Raw genomic sequence first — 21,813 nt, 5'->3', positions numbered from 1 at the left:
TGTGGTGCTGTTTTAACAAAAAAAAAATGCTATGATCAAGAGTTCAAGGAAGTTTCTCCCATGAACAGCTTTCCGTAAACAAGGTCCCCAAACACAGGCCTTTATCCAACAAACTTCCGTGCTGCTTATTCAAGTGGCAGGTTATTCATCTGTGGCCAGCGCACTACTCTTTTTGCCCTGTTAAACACGACCACTTGGCCAATTAAGGTTCAGCCTTTTTTCCCTTAAGAATTATTCTTGTCGATTGTCTAAAAAGCAGATCTATCTTCCAATGCTAACCTGAACTTTGCAACAAAAAAAAACTTCATCGTTTCAAAAAAATAATGCCCATAAACTCGATCACTGTGCTACTCGAAATTGTTTTTTTAAGGACACTACTCGAAATTGTTGTTATCCGAATTGCATGCATGAACATGCAGGGAACTTTCAGCTGTTCAGCTTCATTTCTTTCATGTCGATCGCTTTAGCCTTTTCATTGGTGCAGTCTTAGCGGTTCACACAAACTGTCTAGGTGGTTGCCCGTCGCACTACTAGAACTCCCCAATTTCCCTATGGCAAAAGAGTAAAAACAGTAGTACATGTATTTCTTAGGGATGTATTCCTACGACCAAATTGACAGGAAAGGAAGGCATGCCCTATGGCACTAACAGGAATATCTCCTCGGTTTCTCCTGCAAAACCACCGGTTTCCTAGGGACTGTCAACGTTTCCCTACGGATTTGTTATAGGGATGAAGTCATCCCTAGAATATCTAAAACTTTTGTAGGGACAGAAAAAGCAGTAGGAAACTGAGGAATTCTAGTAGTGATCGCGTATATATAGGGGTGGGAGCTCAGCTAAGAGACAGGCGCACAACAGTACTAGCTGAAACACCATCCATCGTCTCTTCTAGGCAGCCACTGCACCATGGGCTGCAGCAAGGTGTACGCCACGGTGTTGCTCATCCGGCTGATCTATGCCGGCATGCACATCCTCACCAAGGCCTCCTTCAACGAGGGCACGAGCACCACGGTCTTCGTCTTCTACCGGCACGCCGTCGCCGCCATCTTCCTGTTGCCTTTCGCCTCCCTGGAAATCAGGTACCCATTCGATGGACCGATCGACCCATCAGTCATGCATGCGTGTGCTTGCTTGCTGCAAGTTACCAACTTACCATGAATGACCGAGTAGCTCATCTGGTGTTCTACGTTTGCAGGAAGCGACAGGCGCCACCGCTGAACTTGAAGCTCTCTCTCAAGATCTTTGCTCACGCCTTCTACGGGTATGTTCGTGCTTCAACTGAAGCATATAGCTGCTAATTTTCTGTTCTTGTTCCTGAAACACCACGCCGATTGCGGTCTGTTGCTCAGGATGGCAGGAACGATCAACTTGTACTGCATTGGCCTGAAATACGCTTCAGCCACCTCTTCATCGGCCATCTTCAACATCGTGCCGGTGGTCGCCTTCATCTTGGCCGTCATGTTCAGGTCACAGAACTCGATCCCAATCAAGAGCCCGTGATTGCTTTCTTCAGACACTTGTGCGGTTTCAGTACCGACCGACAATTAGAATTAGGCAACTGCACTGAACATTATTCTTCCGTTTACACGACACAGGATGGAGACCCTGAAGCTTAGGAGCGTCCATGGCATAGCCAAGGCCTCCGGGATACTCCTCTGCGTCGGCGGCGTCATCGTGCTGGCGCTGTACCAGGGCCCCGAGCTCAAGTCCATGAACCACCACCAGCTCCTCAAGCACCACGCCGGCGCCGCCGCCGCGCACGCGCATTCCAATCAGGAGTGGGCGCTGGGGATCTTCCTGATGACAACGTCCGTCGTGATTTGGTCTTTCTGGACAGTCAAGCAGGTACGAATCGAGATCTGTCCTCCTGTTTATAATGTTCAGGTAAGGTCGGTGCCTGAACTTTCGCAGCCGTACTATAGTAGTAATGCTCCCGGCCGGCCGTGCCTCAGGGACCCTTGCTGCTGGAGTACCCTTCCAAGCTCCTGAACACGACGCTGCAGTGCGTGTTCGCGAGCGTCCAGTCGTTCGCCGTCGCGCTCGTCCTCGAGAGGGACTTCTCGCGGTGGAAGCTCGCCGGCGCCGTCAGCCTCGCCGGGGTCCTCTTCACGGTAAAAACATATGCACATCACCGGGCCGTCAGATTGGTAAACTGATCGATCAGGCGGCTTCTTCCTCGGCTATGGGGCGATGCTTATGTTACTACGCTGCGTGTTCGTCGCAGGGCATCGTCGTGGCGGCGATCTCGTACTACCTGCAGATCTGGGTGATCGAGAAGAAGGGCCCGGTGTTCCTGTCCATGTCGATGCCGCTGAGCCTCGTCTTCACCATGGCCATCGCCTCGTTCCTGCTGGGCGAGGACGTCAGCCTGGGAAGGTAACGCCACGTCACGTCGCATTGATTACCAACCACGTCACCGGCGATGGAAAACCATCCGCTCGTGTCTCCCTCCCTTTTGACTTGTGCACGGCGCCCGGCCCGCAAGTGGCGCCGTGTCGAGGTCACAGACTCACAGCCAATGGCGGGCAGCGCGCCGCTCAGTCGGGGTCCCGCCGGCCGGCGACCCAACAGTGAACAGATCGAGCTGATTATCCCTTCAGTCACGTCACTGTCTTCTCAAGCTTTAGCTTCCAATCCAAGCTAAACGGCTCATCTCATTCGATCCTCATCTACTGTGTGCTGTGGGTGCAGCATTATCGGCAGCGTCCTCCTCGTCGCCGGCCTCTACAACGTGCTGTGGGGCAAGAGCAGGGAGGAGAAGCAAGCGGCGGGCGGCAGGGACGGCAGCGGCGGCGACGGCGACGTGGAGAAGAATACGGCGTCCGTGCAGCCGGCGGACGGGGAGACGGAGGAGGAGGAGGGGGACGCCGCCGGGACGCCGCGCGACGTCGACGCGGCGGCCAAAGTCTGATGACACGCGTCCGTGCGGATCATGCGCGAATGCGATCTGCCGATCACGGCCGGCCGGCGTGGCGGGCCTTCGACCGGTGCTTGTGTGATCACTGAAGAAAGGATGCGGGCAGGAAAGATCAGACGCTGATCGATGTGTCCTGCTGTCTGAAAGAGATTCTTCGGCTGCTCAGCGCCCTACGTGTAGTTGTGTGTGCACAACCGGTTACTTGTTTGTGTAAATTTGCACTGAGATATGCATCACATCAAGTTAATTTCCAAGTGATGGTTGATTCTATAATGGTGCAGAAAAGTGAGCATATTTATTCATAAAGTTATTTTTTCTTGCAATCAAAGAATCTACTTTAATTTTCTTTAGAGGAAGAATAATCTATTTTTAGCTTAGAAATAAATTGTGATTGGCCAGGGTTCGATCAGTGGTTCCGATCGACATGGGAAAAAAAAGGAGTGTCCATATGGGGGACACCTTTTTATACATATATAAAAAAAAAGAAATGGATTGTGCAGACTGCATAATCTGCTAGGGCATATCTTTATTTCTATCAAATAACAAAAGGCTACTCCAAGCAAGGTTTTCAGGATCCCGGTAGTTATCTTAGAATCCTATATATGATGAATACATGGTCCCGTGAAACCTGAATGATACTGATCAATAATCCACATGGATGTTGATCTCATATATAGCCATATAGGACCATGGCGGTCCTGCATGTAGGATTTTTTTTTTGTGAAACACACACATGCAATCTTTTTTTTTTAAAAAAAAAGGAAGCAGCAACGTACTGCTATGACATATAAGAAGGAAGCAAGCAACAGAGTCTTACAAATAGTTGTTTATTACATAAAAACCAAACACACTCAAACTTAAGCATGTGACCCTGATTCTGACAAAGAAAATATGTATGTGAGTAACTAGCTTAGCCTGATTTTCATTTACTATTTACATGCTATGATATGTTAGGTGATGTAGTTATTAATGTACGTCTGACCTTTCAATGATTGATCTATGTATGGCTAAATAAACGTTTAAAGTCAGTTTGAACTAAACTTGACGCCAATAAGTGCACTCAACTTTAAATATTAATTACATACATCAAATCAACAACACAGACTTTTCTTTCTTATAGATACAAATCCTTTGTATGTTTTAAAATATGACAGGATTACGCGATTCGATCATTTCAAGTGAGAAATCAGGCTACGAAATTAAGATCATGATCGTCACAACCTTTGACTACCGTCACATGTTCACCACAGCTCATGTCCCTTTCCCTTTTTACTTGGCATGGGCTGCAATGACCGTCAAGCCCAACAACTTGTCCTAGAGCCAATCAGAAACACGGCCCAACCAAATCGTCATCTGAGACGCATTGGCAGTTTGACACCCACCCACGTCTTGTCACGCCTCATCACATGAGTGCCGTGCAGTGAAAGTGCTGGACTGCTGGTGGTTGTCGTCGGTGCTAACCAACGGCTATTTGTTTCTGTGGCGGCCCTTTTCATTTTTTTTTGGACGTGAACGTGATGGTACTCCTCTGTTCCAAATTCCAAGTCATTTAAAAAAATTTAGAGAGTCAAAATTTTTTAAATTTGACCAAATTTATATAACAAAATAATAACATTTATGATACCAATTAAGTATTACTAGTCTATCAAACCGTGCTCCGCACGGGCTAATTAGAACTAATATAAAATAAGATCAATAATTATATCTCAGGCCCTTTTCATCTATTAAATATTCTAACACATACTATAAAATATATATTTTTATTATTTAGTTACAATACATTTCATTTTGTGCACCTCCATATGTATTTAATATATGTTTAGTTGAACTATTTGTTTGTGAATTGATATTCTTATATCTTCCATCATACATGAACATACGGTGACATATATCGTGGGTAGTATTTTTATATAAATAATGATATAAATAATATATTAATAATGATAGAAATAGTAATTTTAGAATTTTATATTAGTGCACTTTAATATATTATTCTAATTATATAATTAGATTCAGATTTATGAGTAATTAAATTTGTAATAATAATGACATAATTGGATAATTTATATGCAAATTTAGGGGGTATTTGTATTATTTTTATAACAACATAGGTGGGTAATTTACATAAAGATTATGAGTTATTTTATATTTTTTTATAATGACAGAGGTGAGTAATTTAGATACATGTTTAGTGGGTTACTTTAGTCTATTTTTATAATGGCAGTGGTGGATAATTTATTAGGAAAGATAACAGATCCGATGGTTATTATATTTTTTGTAATTTTAGATTGATGGCTGGATGTTTCTAATTTTTGTAAGAATTTATAGAATTTCTCTATTTTTTCAAAGTGTCCACCTAGTATCCTAGGTGGCTTCATGTGAAGGCTCCAAAAGAGCCTCTAATTAGTAATAGTAAGATTGGATTCTTTGTTAGCTATATTTTCATAGTATATCTATTTGATGTCACAAATCTTTGTGTTTCTCTCGATAATTTTGGTCAAACTTTGAGATGGTTTGACTCTTTAAGATTTTTGGAATGACTTATAATTTTGAACGGAGGGAGTAGCACGAAAAACCTTCCAAGCACGGCCGATCGAGCAAGTCGCTTAAGTGACTGTCATTACCTGATGACAGTAAATCACTAGTAGCCTTTTGGGCATGCGTTAGCAAGCTTTGCACATCCGACGGTTTTACAAGCAGCTTCGAGTGGGTGGAGGATGGACGACGTCCCATTCCCAGTGTAGGAATATCGTAGGATTTCTATTTATGGGTTATCAGTAGAAAGCCTGCGTTCTAAACACGATATCAGCTTGACTGAAGTTTCTGAGCCATGCCCTCCCCTTCGCGCTTCACGGGGAAAAGGAGATGCAGGACACGTGTGGTTTCACCCTGGATTTTGGCTATTTTGCAAAAAAGACTCTCCAAATTTCTATAAACCGCAATTAAACTTAGCTCGTTTGGACCTTACAAGACCACATTCGTATATTTTGCATGCAGTACCTCAAAGAGAAATTCGATAATGTTATCTTGTTTATAACTCCCTCCCCAGGTACCTTTTCATTAACCCCTCCCACAGCCCCGAACCCTGACCTCCTGACTCTCTTCCCAGCTCCCCGGCACCCTATCCCTCCCCATCTTGCTCCTTGCCGCTGCCCTCTCCCTCCCTCTCTGCTCTCTCCACCTCGCCGCTGTCTCGCCTCACCTTCTCCCTCTATGCTGCCTCCGTCTCCCCTCCCCGCCGGCGCTCCTACTCTCTGCTGTCGCCGCCACCTCCCACTGGATTCAGATTCGGCACGGGGTGCGGCTCGAAGGGAGGGGGCGCAGGCCGGTGTAGGCACATGGTTGTCTGTCCGTCCCTCTCCTGCTCCCAGCCACTGCCCTCTCTCCCTCTCTGCTCTCTACCTACATGCCGAACCTTCTTGGCACGACAAACCACCCTTTCCTTTTCCCCTGTTCACTCCTTGATCCGACGAACCTTCTTGGTGCCCTAGACCATCATGCGGCCCTTGGGGCAGCCACAGGGCCCGTGAGAGATGAGCACGGAGCGGCAGTTGGGCGGCGCCATCTAGTGGACCTCGGCCTCTAGCTCCCGCTGTTCATCCCCGAGCCCGACGGGGTGCGCCCGCCGCCGCGAGCAGCGCCAATTACGCGGCGGGCTCGTGGTATCCATGCACGTACTCCTCCATCTTGAGCTGGATGTCGAACTCCACGGGCTTCCTGAGGACCCTGGACCTGGACTTCCCGCACTTGTGCGCGTGTGGCCCATCAACTCCACGCGATGCCGGTCGCTGCCACGGCGACCACGGCCCTGATGAAGGTGCCGGCCGAGAGGCACGACACGATGGGGTGGAGCAGCGTGCCCACCTCGATGAGCAGCAGTTTGAGGTATGTGATCACGAGGAATCCGAGCGTGGTGATGACGGCGAGGAGCATGACCGCGTCAATCACGGCTATCGAGGTGCTATCACAGAAGGAAGCGCTAGCTGCATGGGCTCGCCTGGATCGGGAGCATGCGGATGCGGAGCTGTATGCGCCCTGCAATGGTGCTCAAATGTGCGGAGGAACTCGATGAGGATGCAACACTTCGCCATCGTGGCGACCGGGAAGCTGCTCCTCATCCCTCCGCGGCAAGCTAGAGCCGCCAGACAATTCACAACCAATTTCCGGTGCACGGTCAGGAAGGGAGGGGGAGGCAGCGTGAGCATGAGCGTTGTGGGGTAGGGTTGACCTGATCTATGGGGACATGGAGGGGCGGCGGAGGCAAATGAAGGAAGGCGTGGGTTGCGTGGCCACACATTGGCCTCTCTCTCTCTCTCTCTCTCTCTCTCTCTCCTCGCCTCCTTCCCTCCCATCCTCCCTCTATCGCCCCTCCCCGCCGCTGCTCCTCCTCTCTGCTGCCGCTTCGGGCGCCAAATGTTCTAGTGAAATGGAGGGATCCTAAAATGAAGATGAATAAGAGTACAAGACAACATCTAATTAAGAGTTTACAAATAACCAACCCATATGATATTGTTTTCCATAAGTCTCAAAAACAAACTTGTTTACATATCCTTTTCAGGGCGACATACCTAACCAGAATGTGGATGCCACTGCAAAAGGAGGAGAACAGTGATATTATATCAACTGTTTGCTAGGTTTTAGAGTCAACTGCAATGTAAATCTTCGCAAGGAATGGGTGGCAGTTTAGTAATAGGTTGTGCTTGTAATCTGTTTTCCATTTACTAGTGAACTGTGACTTATAATAATGGCTGGATATATCATTTTGATATAGAAGCCGGGATATTCATATTCCTTATCTAAAAAATAACCAACCCATATTGGGATAGCCATGCATGCAAGTGATATATGAAGGATGTAAGTGGATAACCAATGATGTTTCCTAGATTAATTTCATGTATTTCTTCTCTTAAATTAATCACGTGAAATTCCATTTTAGTTCATTTTTTACAACTTGTGGGTCGATCTAATCAGTAATGACCCAGAGCAAGTGGACCTTGTATCCCTAGGCTATTATTGATATAATTGATAAACCAACCAATTGTCTAAACCCCAACCTAGTGCGATTACTCTAAAATATAAACCTACCTACTGAAATTACATCAACACAATCAGAAGGGGGAAAAGAAGCACCCAAAATCCTCCACTGTACTTCACTTCTGTTTTAGGGACATCACAAAGGCAACGAACCACTCGGTACGTACCGTGCTTAACGGTTCATGCGCACAATTTAGCCTCAGTAGATGGATAAAAGCTAGCGGCGTCTTCACCAGCAACCAGTTCTGAATTCTGAAATGCATGCATGGACACGGATTTCCAAACCACCAAGCCCAAACCCGATGAACAAGCAAGCGCCCGGCCGATCGCTAACCAGCAGCGCTGAGGCATTCTTGGGGGTACCAAACAAATCGCCCGTCAGATATAACTATCAGATCGATCACATTGCATGCACAGACCGGCCGATCTAGCGAGGCGGAGATGGCGGAGGAAGCCAAGAAGGGGAAGAAGGGATTTCTCGCGAGGAGGAAGGCGCACTGCACGGCGTGCTGCGTGGCGCTGGCCGTGCTGCTCATCCTGGGCGCGCTGGCCCTCGCCTTCTACTTCCGCTACCGCCCGCGGCCGCCGCGCGTGGTGGCGACGCCCGTGGACGTGAGCATCGACGAGTTCGCGCTCCTCCCGCACCCGTCCCTGCGGGTCTCCGTGGGCGTGCACGTGGTGGTGGCCAACCCGAGCAACTCGCCGTTCCGGTACGGCGCGTCGGTGGGCGCGGTGACCTACCACGGCGCGCCCGTCGGGCAGACGCTGGTGCCCGCCGGCGAGATCGGCGGGCGGTCGACGGCGCGGGTGGAGCCGGCCACGGTGGTCGACGGCGTGAAGGTGGCCGAGAACCCGCACTTCGCGTCCGACGCCGTGGCGGGCGTGCTGCCGTTCGTGGCGGTGGTGCGGGTGGTGGGCAAGGCGCTGGTGCTGCGCGCCTTCGAGGTGCCCGTCGCCGTCGAGGTGGTCTGCTTCGTCCGCATGTACGTGTTCCACGGCGAGAGCAGCTCGCGGTGCGCCTCCACCGTGCGCGCCGGGGCCCGGGCGGCGGCCGCCGGCGAAGGGTTCCCGGCGGCAGGGTATGCGCACGAGCACGAGCACGAGCACGAGTAGGCCGGACGCCTGGTTGGGTGATTTGCTTGTGGCGCGCGGCCGCTATGATTTACGAGGAGTACTCTATGCAGTAAAATTTCAGCAATCTAGTAGTTTTTACGGGAGATTTGTGAGCTCTGTTTTCTCTCAGTAAATTTGGAGTGTTTTTTTTAGAATAAAATTGGAGTGTTATAACACATGCAGACATGCTACCGATTTGTAGCTGTTTGACAGTTTGAGTGTTAAGATCAGCTGTTTGGTTAACGGAAAACGGCAAGTAATGGGCCGGGCCTAGGATTACACGTTGCAAGGTCTTCTGAGAGCCCACCCAGAAGTGAGAGGGGCGGCCCAGCTTTACTTCTGGTCTTTGAAGGTCAGCGCCTCGGCCCACACAAAGCTCTTTGCCACCAGAACCTATAATCTCTCTCTCTCTCTCTCTCTAGGTTAAGCCATTCGGCAAGTTTTATTGATTGAACACAATAGTTACATCGTTTACAAGTATAACTGTCAAATAGATGCTGGGGTCATCTAACCACACACAAGAGCTTTTCTCTAACAATGCTTGCCTAGCTAGCTCATGAGCTACTGAATTACTGTCCCTGTTACAATGGGTAATCGAAATTACAACAAAATCCTTCCTTAGTTGATTGCATTCCTCATAAATAGCCGCCGAAGGCGTAGCTGAGAAACCTCCATCAAGCATTGTATCAACCACATCCATACAGCCCGCTTGGATTTGCACGCGATTGGAACCAATCTGTTGTGCCAATACGAATCCATCTCTCAAAGCAAAGGCTTCCGCCATGGTGGCATCTAATACATGAGATATATGGCTATAAGAAGCGGCGATGAAACCTCCTGAGGCATCTCTTATGATTGCACCAGTACTACCATCCCCGGTGGTCTCTACAAATGATCCATCAACATTGATCATCAGGAACCCCTCCGCCAGCTTCTTCCATTTGTTGTTGATCATAGTCAAATCTTTAGAAGCTAAAGCATAATTTGTTGTGATTGCTGCAATCGACATGGCTACTCTTAGTGAATTTCATCCCCATGTATCACTCATCGTCGCTGCCGCAATTAATTTATTTTTTTAGTTGCAATGTTTAATTTTTTTTTACAAAATACAGTACAAAAGTATATGCTCACAAACGTACGCACACTCAACCCTATGAATATACGCACGCAACTCTACTTTTACGAGCAGCTTCGAGAGACTGAGTCGGCGAATTCTCGAGATTGATGAAGTCACCACTGGCGCCTCGCTATCGACGGGTACGTTGCCTACCGCTGAAAGAATAGCGCCGGTTAAATCTTAAAATAAATCTAGAAAAATACGAGCGCTAGTGCCGAGTTAAGAACTTGGTGAGCAGGTTCCACCACAAGAAACAAGGCTCAGTTGGCAGGCTTCATATGAGCCAAAACACGAACGCTGAACGCAGACGCTGGTTCTTCTAGATGGAAAGCTACGGGAGCACCTCAATCTCTTCGAAATAAAAAGAAGCGCAGGGGCAAGGACAATGTCGCCGTTGAAATTTCCCTGTGCTCTGCTGTCTGCTCTGCTCTGCCGCGCGTCGGCGTCGGCAATCCAAATTCTGCAAGTGTTGTAACGAAATCAGACAAGTCCAAAAAAAAAAATGGCTCGAGTACTTCTCCGTCTCGCCGGACAAGCACAAGCTAGGGACAAGAACGAGTGGGTAAACAAGGGGGTGAAAGCATAACCAGCGATGGAATGCAGCGGTGACAGTGACAACATGTAAAGTGATACATATGGGGAGTTCATTTCCTTGCTTCCTCTAGAAGATCAGCCCCCCATCACATCCCATTTATCTGTCAGGTAATTTTTTTTTTGCAAAATCGAATAAAGGATCCATGAACAAGATGCTTGAGCCCAATCGGGAAAATGTGAATCTTGATATTCCTACCAACTTCAAATACTCCAAGGACTGAGTTTTCCGTGTTCCGAATGGACCTTTTAATAATTAAGACATCTTTCAAACTGAGCGATTTGGCACAATGTTCACAGATAATAATAGTTCAACTCATATAAAACAAGCACATGAACTTCATTTCCAATCTACGCAATTCTTCATGTATTGATAGCCAAAACTAAACAAGTTTGTTTGTTTGACCTACAGTAATCAAAACTAATTGAATTACATCAATTTTGCATCAGAATATGGAGTGAAATTAAGTTTCCTAAACCCCCACTCAAATTGTCAATAATAATGCAAGTATGTTACCATAGCAAAAACAAATATCAGAACACTAGCTAGTCTCCAATCTTCATGCCATTCTTTTACCATTCTCCTGAGCTGGGAGAGACGACGACTTGATCACCGGGCGGCTCACATCCTATAACAATAATCAAAAGAACACCAGTGAGCAAAGCGCCAGGCCCTAAAGAAACAAGAGTATCTGAAATTCCTATGAAACTTTGGGTGTTACATATGGCCGCTCTCTCCTCCACCTCTAGCCGGAGCGGCCCCATCGACCCCCAAAACCAAGAACCAAGAACCCATCACGAGTCGATCCATCGCCATTCCTCCTCTTCGGCTGCGGGCGAATCATCAGTCGATCAATCGACGGCGGCGCGGCCGAGATGAAGAGGAACAAGCCCGCCCTGATTTGCTGCGGCGTGCTGGTGGCCGTGATCCTCGTCCTCGCCGTCGTCTTCGTGGCGCTCTTCTTCACCGTGTTCCGGCCGCGGTCGCCCAAGGTGGTGGCGACGGTGTTGGACACGAAGGTCAAGGCGATCAACGTCCTCCCGCCGGTCCTCAACATCACCGTGCGCGTGGAGGTCAGCGTGGACAACCCGAACTACGCGGCGTTCCGGTACGGCGACGTGGTGACGGTGGTGCGGTACCACGGCGACGGCGTGGGGCAGGCGGTGGTGCCCGCGGGGGAGATCGGCGCGCGCGCGACGCAGACGATCGGCGCCACCGTGGAGGTGGACACCGTCAGGGTGGCGGCCACCCCCTACTTCATCCCCGAGGCCGTCCTCGGGGTGCTGCCGTTCCAGACGACGACGGAGGTGGCCGGCAAGGCCGTGGTGCTGGGCACCTTCAAGATCAGGGCGAGCTCCGAGGTGGTGTGCGACGTCGCCGTGTACTGGACCAAGGGCAACGCCACGTCGGACTGCACCTCCACGGTTCATGTAGGCGGCCGGTAGTAGTAATCCAGTGGTTCTGCTCATCTCTCAACAGATACATGTGCTTGTGTGGACATCACAACTTCCTCTGATCTGAAACTGTCAACGACAAGATTTTTTAGGGACAGCAAAATACGTATCAAGTGCTATTTCAATTTACTATGTTTGATTTTAATTTAACCATACAACTTCCAACCTCTACACGAATCTGTCTCATCAGATGGTATATGAAGAGAACAAAAATCACAACTTAGTAAAACACTTAGAAAAACATCGCATTGCTGTCATGAGAGAACTTTCGTCTTAAACACACACAAAACTAAGAAGACAGGCGTGATGCCGCATAGCTACAAAGTTTCATACTAAACCGAAAACGACCCAGTCATTAATTATTTACTTGCTTACCAGTGTACAGCATGTCTTTTTTATTTTAATGCTAAGCATGTCTTTGTTTGTGGCTATGTGCAAAAACTTGGTCAACGAACACAACACGAGTTTTTTGTCGTCCGATCCTATTTGTTAGCTTCGCACATGACGAGCAGCAATGCCAAAATGTTTTATTTATGTTGGTACTAACAAGGGAGCTCTAGCGAGTCAAACTGGGTAATCTTGGTATCTTCGTGAATAGAAAAGTTTTTAGCCCCCCTTGTTCTCTGTCGCAAAAACAAATTCATCATTTATTTGTCGAGGAATACCCATTCGTTCTTCATCAGAAATATATAGTGGCCAAAAAAACAGAAATACGTTGAGGAAACGCCAATGTCTTTCCTACTTCCTAGCTCAACGGCTTCCTCGAGCAGGCCGTGGAGCTGACGCTGTGACGGCGAGGTCGACACTGGAGCATGCTTTGAACTGGACGAGATCGCAGGAAAGGATTTAACATCTAAGGTTTGCGCAGGTGCCGGACTTGAAAAAAAAAAGTTGGCTTCTTCCGGCTCCTAGAGCTGAATTTGGGAAACACAGAAGAACAATAGTGTAGTGGCAATGGGAGCCACAGGAACAATAACAGCAGATTACCTTTTTTTTACGGGGTTCACCCTCAAGGATCCACTGTATTATTTGTAAGGGATGTAGCAAAACAGTGATGTCCCTAGTATCAAGTCCACGGTCCCTAGTTTCAACTCTGCCTAACTCACGTTTCCCCTCTTCAAGACTTCAATATATAGATCACTATGAATCGCTATCCCAGGTACAACGAAATAATGGCTACCTAGCACATCCGCTGAAGCGGCACCGGAATTTAAATGTTCTTTCCTAGCTCAACCTTCTTCACCATCCTTAGCGTATTGTGGAAGATGGAATCCAGTATTCCAGCAACCTGTAATTGTCATGGCAGTTTTCATTAGACATTTTTATCTGAACTCACAGATGTCTATATATATATATATATATATATATATATATATATATATATATAAGGATTGTGTTCGCACCGTGAAGACTCCACCAATAATAGCGCAGACATTTGTGATGAAATGAGAGAAGGATCTCGGAACTTCAGTTACCAAGACCTGAAGGTTAACGAGAATCATTTTAGATGTATCATGCACGTGTTGATAAAACAGAATAGTATAATGAGGATGCCAACCTGCATGGGAGAAGGCTCAAAATGAAATTTCACAACAGGAACGTAGAAGCTGTGCACCAAGCTGCTGTGTGCTGTGTATTCGTATTCCTCGAGCACTTTCAGTTCCTTTGAGGACCTCAGTGTTACAAGCTCAGTCTTCACAACTTGTAGGTAATGCTCAATCTAAGAGTAGCATAAATAAATCATGTAAATCAAAAGAAACAAGAAATATTGCTGCTGAAAAGAAACTGACCTATATGAAACATTACAAAAAGCTAGAGACTTACAGTAACATTGGCGTTAACCTCACCCTGCTTAACACTGTAAGACTGTCCAGCTAATCTATCATGGTATCCACGAAGATAGGGAGTTAGTCTTAAGAATTCATGAAACATCCTTGGTGAAAGTTTTTTGCCAAACGAGAACTGATTCACATAGTGTGAAACATTTATCTGGGATGGATCAAACGAGTGTGACCCAGATCGAGCTGATATAACAACACTCCCTGGAACCTGGTAAATGGACATGTTATTATTAAAGGCAGCAAAACACCCTTCCCCATATTACCAACCATATGCACAAAATTATCTCTGTGCAAGTCATTGCGTAGCTGATTTACCCTTTTCACTCGCACAAAACCTTCTATTCTGCATCCACTGGTCATTGGAGCAGGGCGCTTGGAAGGATCAACAGTCTTATTGGATTTGTCTTCCAAAGCAAGCACATGAGCCTCTTTTGGAATGTTTGCAACATAAGTTTCCATTGCCTGAGGTTTAAAACATTACATCAGCAGTTAGTTAAGAGCTAACAATAGATCATAAGATCAACAAATAAAGAATATTTGGCCTTTTGGAGGCCATTTCAGTTCTCCTCCTGCATGATGTTTAGGATATAGAATCATAGCAAATATAAACATTGCTAAATCAGTACAAACAATCGGTAAACAAGTAATACATAACATACCGCGACTAAACTCTCAGTATCACGTTCCCCGTAGTATGATTCATGATCATGGTGACCCTGATTTTCCCTGTGTAAAGAAAAATTAGGGGTTTTCATAGAACTAGGAAAAATATCAAAACAGACGTAGAACAAAAAAAAGTATTTGCAGCCCAAGTAGCATTATCCTGGAGACTAGCCAAGCAAACTCTAGAAGGTATCTAAATAGAATGTAAATGAACTGTACTTACTTGATATCAGACCCTTTACGGAAAACGTGAATGGATGGGTATCCTTGTATGTGGTGCCTGCATTTGATAAACTAAAGTGATGAAAAGTATATTCCAGCTATTTATTGATTAAGAAACATCAGCAAAATCGCAAACCAAAGAAGTTATGAAGGAACAACAGGTTTCATGATATGAGTGAAAAGGAACAAAAACAATTTCAGGATTTCTCTTGTGGTCAATACTAAGTCATAAGAGAGCATTCCATAATAGAGATGGTAAATATATATAATTCTGCCACCCCTTTTTATCTGTCTGTTTGTGAATATGGCAACTCGCTAATGAAGATGGACAACAAAGCAGGTGGTGGGGACGTACAGAATCCCCAGCATTTCCCACTTTTTCCTCCAACAATATGGAACACAGAAAAACTGCTTCCTGGCATTCCTACTTTTCTTTTGGAAAACTAGAAGAGGGGATGCAGGAGTCTAAATGAACTAACAAGCTCCAAACCCGATGCCATAATGGCCAACAAGGCCAGAATTCAGAACAGCTTCCAAATAAAATCTCAAAAATAGTCGACATCAAAGTATCAAATGAATAGAAGAATGAGGAATGAGCTCTCAATGGAACCCTTCCTTGAGCAGTTGCATATCAGTCTTAATAGATCCTTTAGGTTGAAGCATCAGAAGGAATAGTTCTCTATGTAAATAGATCCAGAAGGAATAAGTACTGCAGAATCCAGATGGAAGTGGCATTGTGATTTTATGAAACACAATGCATCATGGTCTCATTATTTTAGCCTCACATCATAAAACTACTTATTTAGACACTCCATAACTAGTTGACAAAATCTCTCATGATACAAAACCAACAATGAATTGTGATTCCATATTGCATCATAGACATTCGGATCATGTTGGTTTTAAATGTAAGTATCAATAGGTACAGACCTCCTACACAAGTCAATTTCCTCAGTGCAGTCAACCTTGCCCAGAAGGATTCTACCATCCATTTCAGGGTCATATCTGCACATGATCGAAAGGCAAGGTTATTAATCAGTAGTGTAAGACACTGATCCCTAAGCTTTCTTAGGAGCATATAAAGAGCAATAGTATTTACCTCTCCCTTATTATTTTCGCAGTCTTCTCCCACGAAGGTTTCTGAAAGAGAAAAGGAGTGATAAGAAACAGCCCAACATATTACATTTACTTCACCAGAACAAAACCACAAATATATTTCAACTGAAAGAAAAAAAATCAGCAGATTTAAGCATCTATAATTAAATTAACCAAACTATGACAAGGACTTTCACTGTTTTGTGGTGCAACTGTTGTTCTGTGGTGTATATTATATCCAGATGACTTGAACATTATCATATATCCTCAGAAATATAGTAGCCGAAGTAATGAACATAAATAAATGGAAAGGAACACAAGGAACAATACTAACCAGTCGATTGCTCCAGTAACACCAGGGGGCATAAAAGTTGACAACCAAAACAGGATATCTGAAAAGGAACAACAGCAGGATAACTATCATCAATATTAGGGATCCCATAAAAGAAATACAAGAGGGGTGCAAAAATGCATGGCCGAAAGAATTGGAGCTATTGAGATACAATTAATATGAATGTGCAAAAATAAGTGGCCGAAAGATGGTGATGAAAAGAATAACATGAACAATTATCCGGTTATTGATCTTAAAATAAAGAATGACTTCTATGTATGATCAAGCAGGACTTTAAGTCGGTAGATAGCTGAATACTTACTGGTGTGAATAGCTATCAAAATTGCGAGATGACAAGGGAACTGAACCATCAACATGATCCTCTTCTACATCATCTCCATGCTTACTGACAATGGGAATAGGGCCAGGGTGGAACTCTGATCCAGTTGGTACTAAATTCCGATCAATCGAATATTTGAAAACAGTTTTCGTTATGTTCAATCTGTTCTGCATATGGATTTAACAGATAATTAAAGTTAACCGAGAAAACAAAATAATGTGGTCTGCAGATGTATACATAGCTTAAAAAAGCTAGTCAAAAATGATTTTAACGTTCATGATAGTTTACATGAGTACTTCAACATGTCTTTGTTTTTCTGAAAAAATACAATACATCTCTCATGTTCCCCTTTTTTCTAGTATCATCAAAGGATAGCAACTAATAATTTTGCCACATTCTAGAAGATAGAACAAAAAAAAAGGCATATGAGGCAAAGATATATCTTACTGTTCCCAGCACATCGCTGACATCAACTGATGCAAATTCACATGAAAGTGCAGGAAAGCTGTAAAAGACAATAGCAATCAGTAAACATTGAGGGAACAAGAATCAAGCTTCATAGCCAAGAGTTTCTGAAATCATCCCTAATTCCAAACAAATACCAAAGCCTATCATTCCATGTAATTTAGTGTATGCTACAGATGAAACGCACATGAACCAAGGAGAAAGGAAAAATAAAGAAAATGTTAACAACAGAATAAAAATAGTAATATATTAATAAATGGCACACGATCTGATGTGTTTGAGAAAAACAAACGGCGCTAGATTCCCTAAAACCATTCCAGAGCTCAAATGACCAGCAAGACAAATTAAACCATACAATGCTGCAAACGAACAAGAGCCCTCCCTACTAGTTGCAGTTGCCCAAAGTGCTTGTTGTCCAATAGATATCAAATTCTAAAACAACTAGTATCAGCAGAGTTGGCATAAGTCAGGAAATCACTAATTCTATAAATTGTATGCAAAGAGAAAAGGCAGAAGTGTAGTACTGTGTACATATGCAGATATGCATCCGTACGGGCACATATCAATATTGATATATCTAAACACCAAACTGAACAGCACTTGAGATATGCTATAGGGCTTACCTTATATTGAAATCTATCCGCAGAAACTCCCCATCTGAACTCCTATCAACAATCACAGATGTTGTAGTATTAACTGCTAAGTAACTGCTCAACTCCTGCAATGTCAAATAATCAACATCTTAGTTGAAAACTTGAAGTTCACCTTTGCAAAAGATAAAGCTCATAAAAATGAGAAATCAAGTCAACTTTAAATGGCAGGCAAGTAAGGCCCCGTTTAGTTCCCAAAAATTTTCACCCAAAAATTTTCACCTCCCCTTTGAACACATGTATGAAACACTAAATATAATTAAATAACAAAACTAATTACACAGTTTGGATGTACACGACGAGACGAATCTTTTGAGCTTAATTAGTGCATGATTAGCCATAAGTGCTACAGTAACCCCACATGTGCTAATGATGCGGTCAAAGGCCTCAAAAGATTCGTCTCGCGGTTTCCAAGTGAGTTCTGAAGTTAGTTTTTTAATTAGTGTTCGAAAACCCCTCCCGACATCTGGTCAAACATTGATGTGACACCCAAAAATTTTCACCAAAAACAACTAAACGCCCCCTAAGGTGCATTGCAATATTTAATCAATGGCATGGCAACCCTCAATGCATGGGACGCAGAGCAACTAGAATAGTTGGGATACAGAATGTAACTAAACTACTACTTTCAATGTTTTGTGTACCATAGTAACTGGAATGTTTCGAGTGCATAATGTAACTAAACTACTACTTTCAATGTTTATTAGATCACAATTGACAAATCTAAACCAAATTTCAGCCGCATTAGCTTGAAGTTTGCCTTCAGAATCTAGCCCATCTTGTTGATGTTCTAATTTCAATAGTCAACTGAAAAAAAGAACACTTAACTCAATTGAATCGATTAATGGAACAAATGTGAGAAATAGAAAGTGGTTACTGAAGTCAGCTATGCTACAGAAAACCAGATGATAGAATGGTATTCTACATAAACAAAAAGGGGCGTCATTAATTATTTTTCCAATTTCTTTCCTTACACTTAGTTTATGACTGCCTATTGGAACATGAAGGAAATTATATTGATTACACGAGAAACTTGTGTGGGGCAATACCATTCCAAACAAAAACATCATAGTTAGTGCTGCTACAATGGATAATCCAGCACCAGATAATGATGCCTCGGTCAAATCCCTAGGGATTTTCCTGCAACATGAAAAAAATAATCAAACATTACAAATACGGACATGAGTAACAATAAGCTTCTCACTGAATAGCATGGTTGATACATTGAGGAACTAAACAGTGTGATCCACTCAGCTGTCAAATCCCAACGAGATGGATTATGCATTAGTTCATCATGATTCATAGCGTGGGTGTATTCCGTCTAAACAGAAAACGTCATTTTTTTTCTTTAAGAGAATGGAAACATGTGGCTTCTCCTATCTAATCCAGAACTGACGGACTAGCTTCTACTTTAGAATGGCATACGGCATCAGAGTGCAACACTGTCCAAACTCGAAAGGGAACCCCAAACGAAGAACCACTACAAAATGAAATCTAACGACGGGATGAGTGCGCTACCACTCAAGATGCAATTACAGAATGGTCACGCCCACAAACCAAAAGGAAAAACAGGATTTTGAGCACAACATCTACCAATTGATCGGACAAGTCTCCCGTCTCTACCGAGCTACAAACAAACAAAAGGAACATCGCTGACGCAGTGTACCGGCGCCAACTGCAATAGGGCATTCGCCTCAAAGAAACGCCGCTGTCATCCAGGATTCGCCGAAATCCGCCCAGCACAACCGGACAACACCACTCTCCGTTCTCCGTATTCACCTAATAATTCCCACAGAAAGTCGCAGCATCCCAGCCTGTCCCGGGAAAGGCATCGAGGAGTGGAGGGGCGCTTGAGATCGAGGGAGGGCAGATCGGGGGCGCACCTGTAGAAGTCGACGGACTTGAGCTTGCTGGAGATCATGGCTGCCGATGACCCTCAGATCTGCGGCGGCCGCCGGGGTGTAGGGGGGGAGTCGGAGAGATCTGGGAAGCGAGGAGGAGGACAAAGGTGAGATTTTGGTGGGGTTCCGTTCGTCGTCGGCGTCGTCTTGGGGATCTCACCAGGGACGGCGCGCGCTATGGCACGCACGGCACGAACGCACCGACGTCCTGTCCTGCCTCGCGCCTCCCGTGCGGCCGTGCCTAGTCTGTCTTTAAAAAAAATAAAACAAAGGTGTCTGATTTTTTTTCTCTCTCGCTTGGTTTCGTTTTCGATCATCAGTTCCGTAACCGTAATACTCTGTACATTATTCTAGCAAACTTTTACTACATGATACTACGACAAAAGGTGTACTCCGTATTTTGGAGGACATTGAAAGGTGGATATTTTGTCACTAGACATATACTCCCTCCGTTTCTATATTATATGTCGTTTGACTTTTTTCACCCCAAGTTTGACCATTCGTCTTATTCAAAAATTTGTGCAAAATGTAAATTCTTTTGTTGTGGCTTACTTCATCAATACAAGTTCTTCAAGAATGAGTTAAATTTGACTATATTTTCATAAATTTTTTGAATAAAACGAGTGGTCAAACTTGGTGTCAAAAAAGTCATACGACTTATAATTTAGAACGGAGGGAGCACTTGTATAAAATTGTGCATATTACTGCAGGACACAATTTATTATCTTCGACTAGTAGAGGACGTGAAATCTTCCTATTACTAATTGAAGACTTCTTTGAGAAAGAAGTCTCCACATGAAGCAACCTAGAATTCTAGGTGGACATCCTAAAAATAGAGAATTCTTGAAAATCTCACAAAAATCAGAAATATATGGCCATCAATCTGACAATTCTAATAATAATAGTCATGGGATCTGTTAACTTTTGTAATAAATTACCTGCCTCTGAAACTATGAAAATAGACTAAAGTAACCCCTTAAACATGTATCTAAATTACCCACCGCTGTCATTATAAAAAACATAAATTAACCCTAATCTTCATGTAAATTACCTAGCAATACCATATAAGATAATACAAATAACCCTCTAAGGGTGTATATTAATTATCCAATTATGTTATCGTTAAGAGTTAAAGTAAACCCTAAATCTAAATTTAAAATATATAATTATAACAAATTATTAAAGTGCACGAATATAGAATTCTAAATTAATATTTCTACTAATTATATAATTATAACAAAATATTAATATGCACGAATGTAAAATTCTAAATTACTATTTCTACTATTATTAATATATTATCTCCATCTATGATGGAGCGTTAGGAATACAAATTCACTAATAAATAGTTCAATTAAATATATATCAAACACATATGGAGATGTAATGCAAATTTTTAGAGTATGTGTTAGTATATTAATAGATAAAAGAGGACATGAGATATGTAATTATAATTATTAGCTATAAGTTTTATTTTTATATTAACTTTAATTAGCCCGTGAAGGAGCACGAGTTGATAGGCTAGTCATGCATAACTGCAAACACATATAAATTTCATAGTGTCATGTAGCAAAGATAGTTTTTTTCCTACTTTATTATAAAGTCCAGTTGCAAACCACGACCACAATGCAGTCCTTGTATACTCCATCCCAATTGATGTAGTTGCAGCAATCTAAATCACGCTAAATGGTAAAACTTCTAATCAAGCCAAGGTGGGTGGAGGCCAAATCAAAGTTCTGTTAGAAAAAACAAAATTAGGTGAGTTGCAAGCTTTAGACCGTAATATTGGAGTTTAGAGATACATGTGGCTTCTAAAAACCTCAGAAGTTGCAAGATTTCTTTATGTTCCAGTTGCCCAAGCGGTATTTGGGACTCTTGCAAGTTCCAAATGGTCATGCCATACGTGTTTACAAGTTAGTACCACCTAGGCACCTACAAGCAACTTGGGCATATTCTAATAAGCATATGAGTTATATTATGCTGATGGCAAGTCAAAGTATGTGCACTCACAGGTCACACCATATACAAACTAAATTTGTTTTACATTACTTATAGATTGATGAAGCTCACACATTTTTT

The 21,813-nt window shown here is 43.9% G+C and overlaps 4 protein-coding genes and 1 pseudogene across 5 annotated transcripts; 3 read left to right on the top strand and 2 right to left on the bottom strand.

Annotated features, from left to right (window-relative positions):
• The first annotated feature begins 831 nt into the window (after positions 1 to 831).
• On the top strand, positions 832 to 3,186 carry LOC120661544 (WAT1-related protein At5g64700-like). The gene is made up of 7 exons (XM_039940437.1): positions 832 to 1,078; positions 1,195 to 1,260; positions 1,349 to 1,465; positions 1,595 to 1,844; positions 1,952 to 2,110; positions 2,224 to 2,375; positions 2,691 to 3,186. The coding sequence occupies exons 1-7, from the start codon at positions 906 to 908 to the stop codon at positions 2,908 to 2,910; spliced, it is 1,137 nt and encodes a 378-aa protein (XP_039796371.1). The 5' UTR covers positions 832 to 905; the 3' UTR covers positions 2,911 to 3,186.
• Positions 3,187 to 6,370: 3,184 nt separating this feature from the next.
• LOC120660410 lies at positions 6,371 to 7,007 on the bottom strand (annotated as a pseudogene).
• Positions 7,008 to 8,376: 1,369 nt separating this feature from the next.
• Positions 8,377 to 9,282, top strand: LOC120658949. The gene has a single exon (XM_039937056.1). It carries the CDS (start codon positions 8,392 to 8,394, stop codon positions 9,061 to 9,063), a length of 672 nt encoding a protein of 223 aa, XP_039792990.1. The 5' UTR covers positions 8,377 to 8,391; the 3' UTR covers positions 9,064 to 9,282.
• A 2,225-nt stretch (positions 9,283 to 11,507) lies between these two features.
• On the top strand, positions 11,508 to 12,317 carry LOC120658947. Its single transcript, XM_039937055.1, has one exon. The coding sequence runs from the start codon at positions 11,648 to 11,650 to the stop codon at positions 12,215 to 12,217; it is 570 nt and encodes a 189-aa protein (XP_039792989.1). The 5' UTR covers positions 11,508 to 11,647; the 3' UTR covers positions 12,218 to 12,317.
• Positions 12,318 to 13,172: 855 nt separating this feature from the next.
• On the bottom strand, positions 13,173 to 19,967 carry LOC120661543 (protein disulfide isomerase-like 5-4). 2 transcript variants are annotated; one of them, XM_039940435.1, is made up of 16 exons: positions 19,895 to 19,967; positions 19,717 to 19,816; positions 18,883 to 18,973; positions 17,807 to 17,901; positions 17,166 to 17,223; positions 16,701 to 16,885; positions 16,382 to 16,439; positions 16,052 to 16,092; positions 15,883 to 15,957; positions 14,954 to 15,010; positions 14,727 to 14,793; positions 14,383 to 14,529; positions 14,051 to 14,275; positions 13,785 to 13,946; positions 13,630 to 13,707; positions 13,173 to 13,514 (listed from the first exon to the last, which is right to left on the bottom strand). In XM_039940435.1, exons 2-16 carry the CDS (start codon positions 19,752 to 19,754, stop codon positions 13,437 to 13,439), a joined length of 1,455 nt encoding a protein of 484 aa, XP_039796369.1. In that variant the 5' UTR covers positions 19,755 to 19,816; positions 19,895 to 19,967; the 3' UTR covers positions 13,173 to 13,436. The 2 variants fall into 2 exon arrangements, with proteins under 2 accessions (XP_039796369.1, XP_039796370.1); XM_039940436.1 differs by having other exon boundaries at positions 16,701 to 16,880; positions 19,895 to 19,951.
• Between the last annotated feature and the right edge of the window lie 1,846 nt (positions 19,968 to 21,813).

The sequence above is a fragment of the Panicum virgatum genome, chromosome 2N, assembly GCF_016808335.1.
Source record: "Panicum virgatum strain AP13 chromosome 2N, P.virgatum_v5, whole genome shotgun sequence".
Taxonomy (NCBI): Eukaryota; Viridiplantae; Streptophyta; class Magnoliopsida; order Poales; family Poaceae; genus Panicum; species Panicum virgatum.
The sequence above is the reverse complement of the archived record's forward strand: the minus strand, read 5'-3'. Positions and strand labels throughout refer to the sequence as shown.

Bases quoted from the DNA above. Each gene is read 5' to 3' on its own strand.
- LOC120661543 (XM_039940435.1), bottom strand. From the start codon at position 19,754: ATGATCTCCAGCAAGCTCAAGTCCGTCGACTTCTACAG. The intron at 17,902-18,882 runs GTATTGCCCCAC...TTGACATTGCAG, and splicing joins TGATGTTTTTGTTTGGAATG to GAGTTGAGCAGTTACTTAGC. The intron at 14,530-14,726 runs GTATGTTATGTA...TTTAAACCTCAG, and splicing joins ATACTGAGAGTTTAGTCGCG to GCAATGGAAACTTATGTTGC.
- LOC120661544 (XM_039940437.1), top strand. From the start codon at position 906: ATGGGCTGCAGCAAGGTGTACGCCACGGTGTTGCTCATCCGGCTGATC. The intron at 1,845-1,951 runs GTACGAATCGAG...GCCGTGCCTCAG, and splicing joins CTTTCTGGACAGTCAAGCAG to GGACCCTTGCTGCTGGAGTA. The intron at 2,111-2,223 runs GTAAAAACATAT...TGTTCGTCGCAG, and splicing joins TCGCCGGGGTCCTCTTCACG to GGCATCGTCGTGGCGGCGAT.
- LOC120658949 (XM_039937056.1), top strand. From the start codon at position 8,392: ATGGCGGAGGAAGCCAAGAAGGGGAAGAAGGGATTTCTCGCGAGGAGG.
- LOC120658947 (XM_039937055.1), top strand. From the start codon at position 11,648: ATGAAGAGGAACAAGCCCGCCCTGATTTGCTGCGGCGTGCTGGTGGCC.